This window comes from Hippoglossus stenolepis, chromosome 13 (genome assembly GCF_022539355.2).
Source record: "Hippoglossus stenolepis isolate QCI-W04-F060 chromosome 13, HSTE1.2, whole genome shotgun sequence".
Lineage (NCBI taxonomy): Eukaryota > Metazoa > Chordata > Actinopteri > Pleuronectiformes > Pleuronectidae > Hippoglossus > Hippoglossus stenolepis.
Genome location: NC_061495.1, coordinates 76,025 through 79,398, shown reverse-complemented (window position 1 = coordinate 79,398; position 3,374 = coordinate 76,025). Strand labels below are relative to the sequence as shown.

At 36.2% G+C, this 3,374-nt stretch overlaps 2 protein-coding genes across 7 annotated transcripts in view; one reads left to right on the top strand and one right to left on the bottom strand.

Annotated features, from left to right (window-relative positions):
* Positions 1-3,374, bottom strand: part of LOC118120114 (abl interactor 2-like) — an 882,953-nt gene that overhangs the window by 821,602 nt on the left and 57,977 nt on the right. The window lies entirely within an intron of this gene.
* Positions 1,933-2,862, top strand: LOC118120184 (olfactory receptor 11H6-like). Its single transcript, XM_035174943.2, has one exon. The coding sequence runs from the start codon at positions 1,933-1,935 to the stop codon at positions 2,860-2,862; it is 930 nt and encodes a 309-aa protein (XP_035030834.2).

Here is a 3,374-nt window from a genome sequence, read left to right as displayed (position 1 = left end):
TCACCATTCCACATTCCCGGCAGAGGACCTATTTGATAATTTAATAATGTTTTATTTTATCTTGTTTTTACTCTTGTCTCATCTGTAAAAAAAAAAATCTGTATCTTTGCTTTACTACTGTGATATCTTCAAATTGTTTGTCTTAAATTTTTCATTGTAAATGTTTAAAACATTTTATAACTGTGTTTTGAAAGTGCTATATAAATAATGTATATTTTTAACATTTACTATGAATATTGTTATTACTATAATAATAATAATCTTATTATTACTATTGTGTTGGTGTTCAGAGCCTTTAAATCAAATTTGTTCCACTTTTGTTTTCATTTCAATAATATTCTCAATCTTCCTCAACATACAACAACTCAATGGGAGTGTCTCAAGTGGACAACAACATAGTGACTGTTTACGTGGATACGACACTGCCCCCTAATGAGCTGTGATGATGGATGCAGTAAAGACTTCATCCCCAAGAATGACTTATCTAGCTGTTCCCAAAATGACGGGTTCTCAATCACAATTTGAGGAACAAGAAATCAAAGGAGATTCTCTTGGTTTAAAAAAAATAATTCAGGACTTAGGAAAAAGAATTTAGAAAACAATATTTCTCAGACAAACATTTGTTGTCACTTTAATAATAATTGTATTTCTGTTGAATTGAGAGTCAACTCTGGTCTTTCTGTAAGTTTAATTCTGCATCTGGAGATGGACTCACAACATTCAGGTACATGAGATGGACGAGTGAGGACAGAGACCAGTCAGTGTCAGTGTTGTATACCTGCTGTCACTCACACATCATGAGTCTTATGAACTTTTAATAATAACTTTATTTGTAGGTCACTTATCTAGACAAGGTTACAAAGTGCTTCTCAAAATCTATTGCAAAAAAAATAAATGAATAAAAATAAATGGGTTTTCAATTCAGTTCAATTTTAAAGGTCAAATCATAACATATTGAGGAGGAAAAAACTCCCTCATTCACGGGAAGAAACCTCCAACAGAACCAGACTCGGTGTGGGCAGACATCTGCCTCGACTGGTTGGGGTGAGCGGAGGGAAATGGGGAAGAGAGGAGAGAGATGGGGGAGAGAGAGCAGGTGTCAGGTGTTTTGGCCTTTTAATCGCATAAACGTTAAAATAACTAATAAAAACTAAACTTACTGTAAAAATTAACACTTAAACAAAATTCAGTGGTTACAGCCACTAGGGGGCGATCAAGATTCTTTAGGCTTCACTTTTAAAGGGGCCGTCATGTCGTCCATCTTTACTTACACTCTATGGTCATAATATTAAACATAATCAGGAACTCTAGCTATGTATGAAAGTGTATACAGTAGCTAATATGAGTCGTGTGTTGTTGGTGTAAAACAAATTAAAATTTGAATTTAAAGCTCAGCTCTTTAATAACACTGAGTATCAGTGTGGTAATATAACAAACTTTGCTGCCATGGTTTCACACTATTCCACTGATCAGTATTGATATGCTGCATTTAAAATAAATCTTAATTAATATACCTCACTGTTACACACAATGTGTTTCATGAGTAAGACTGAATGAAAACACAACTTATTTGACTTTAAGTTATTTTATTCAATTGCAACCTTCCTCATTGTGGGACTAATAAAGACTTATCTTATCTTATCTTATCTTATCTTATCTTATCTTATCTTATCTTATCTTATCTCATGTTGTCAAACTAGCTTTGTGTTTTGTTCACTTCTACACTTGCTCAACAAAAAACTTTTTTTTATTCCCATTAGTTTTGTTGTTGTTGCCGAAGCTGTTATTAATAGAAGGTGTAGAGGGAGGTCGAGACTTTTTAAGGGATGTGACCACATCACACTTCAACCCTCCTACTCTGTCACCACGGATGATACGACACAGGAATTGTAGAGTCTGAAGAGAGAGGTGTGATGATTATTTTATCTGATCATGGAAAATGTTTCTATCGTTAGAAATTTCATTCTGGTCGGTTTCAACGAGTCATTTAATTACAGAATAACGCTCTTCTCACTCACTTTACTGTATTACTGTATGATTCTGTTTTTCAACATCTCTCTCATCGCCATCATTATCTCAGATGAAGACCTGCATGAACCGATGTACATCTTGTTGTGCAGTTTTTGTTTTAATGGACTTTACGGGACCACAGGTTTCTACCCTAAATTTCTTCTAGATCTGCTGTCGCCTGTTCAGGAAATCTCCTATGCAGGATGTCTCCTCCAGGCTTTTGTCATGTACTCGTTTGCCTGCTGTGAGTTGTCCAATCTAGCAGTTATGGCCTATGACAGGTACCTGGCTATATGTCGACCGCTGCACTATCACTCTCTGATGTCCAAGAGGAGGCTCTCTCAGCTGGTGTGTTTCTCCTGGCTCACACCTTTCTGTATTTTCTCCATCAGTGTTATACTGACGTCCAGACTCAGGTTATGTGGCTCGAAAATCCCAAAACTCTTTTGTGTGAACTGGGTCATATATAAACTCGCCTGCTCTGAAGCCGACACCCTTTCAAATAATATCCTCTCATATGCAACCATTATCATTTACGTGTGTCACGGGTTTTTCGTCGTTTGGACGTACATGCATCTTATTAGAACTTGCGTAAAGTCCAAAGACGGCAGGGTCAAGTTCATGCAGACGTGTCTGCCCCATTTGATTTCTATGATCACGTTCCTTGTTGTGATAGTTTTTGATGTGATGTACATGCGGTTTGGCTCCACAGATTTGCCTCAGGGCCTTCAAAACTTCATCGCTATAGAATTTCTCCTCATTCCTCCGCTCATGAATCCTCTAATATACGGATTCAAACTGACCAAAATACGAAATAGAATTCTGTTATTAATTCACGGTGGAAGAAAATGACCTTTTATCTGATTTACTTTTTGTTTTTTTCATGTAAATGAAACGAAACAGATTAATCTAAGAGGAAGTAATGCAACAGATGTAATTCTGTAATGTTTATTCAGAGTCTAACTAAGGTTAGTTCAAGGCTCATGTTTAAAGAATTCAGTGTGTTTGCTTTAAGATGATGTTTGGGTCACGTCAGGATGATTCAGGTTGTTCCCAATGAGGACTGCATACCTCAGTATAAACTGAATATTGTAAGATCTTGACATTACTATGTAAAGTGGCTTGATATAATTTATGTTGTGATTTGGCGCAATACAAATCCAATTCAATTCAAATACGTGTTTGCTACAAAAGCGTTATGTAGCATATCAATGCATTAACTTCTCCTCATTGGCTTTCAGTAAATTGTAGAATTGATTTTAAGTGTTTATTGCTGACTTTAAAGGCCCTTTCTGGACTTGCACCTAATTACATGTCAGATCTTTTCACACTATGTGTGCCTGGTAGTAACCTGAGGTCCTCAG

What these genes read in the sequence shown, in the direction of transcription:
- LOC118120184 (XM_035174943.2), top strand. Translation starts at nt 1,933, where the DNA reads ATGGAAAATGTTTCTATCGTTAGAAATTTCATTCTGGTCGGTTTCAAC.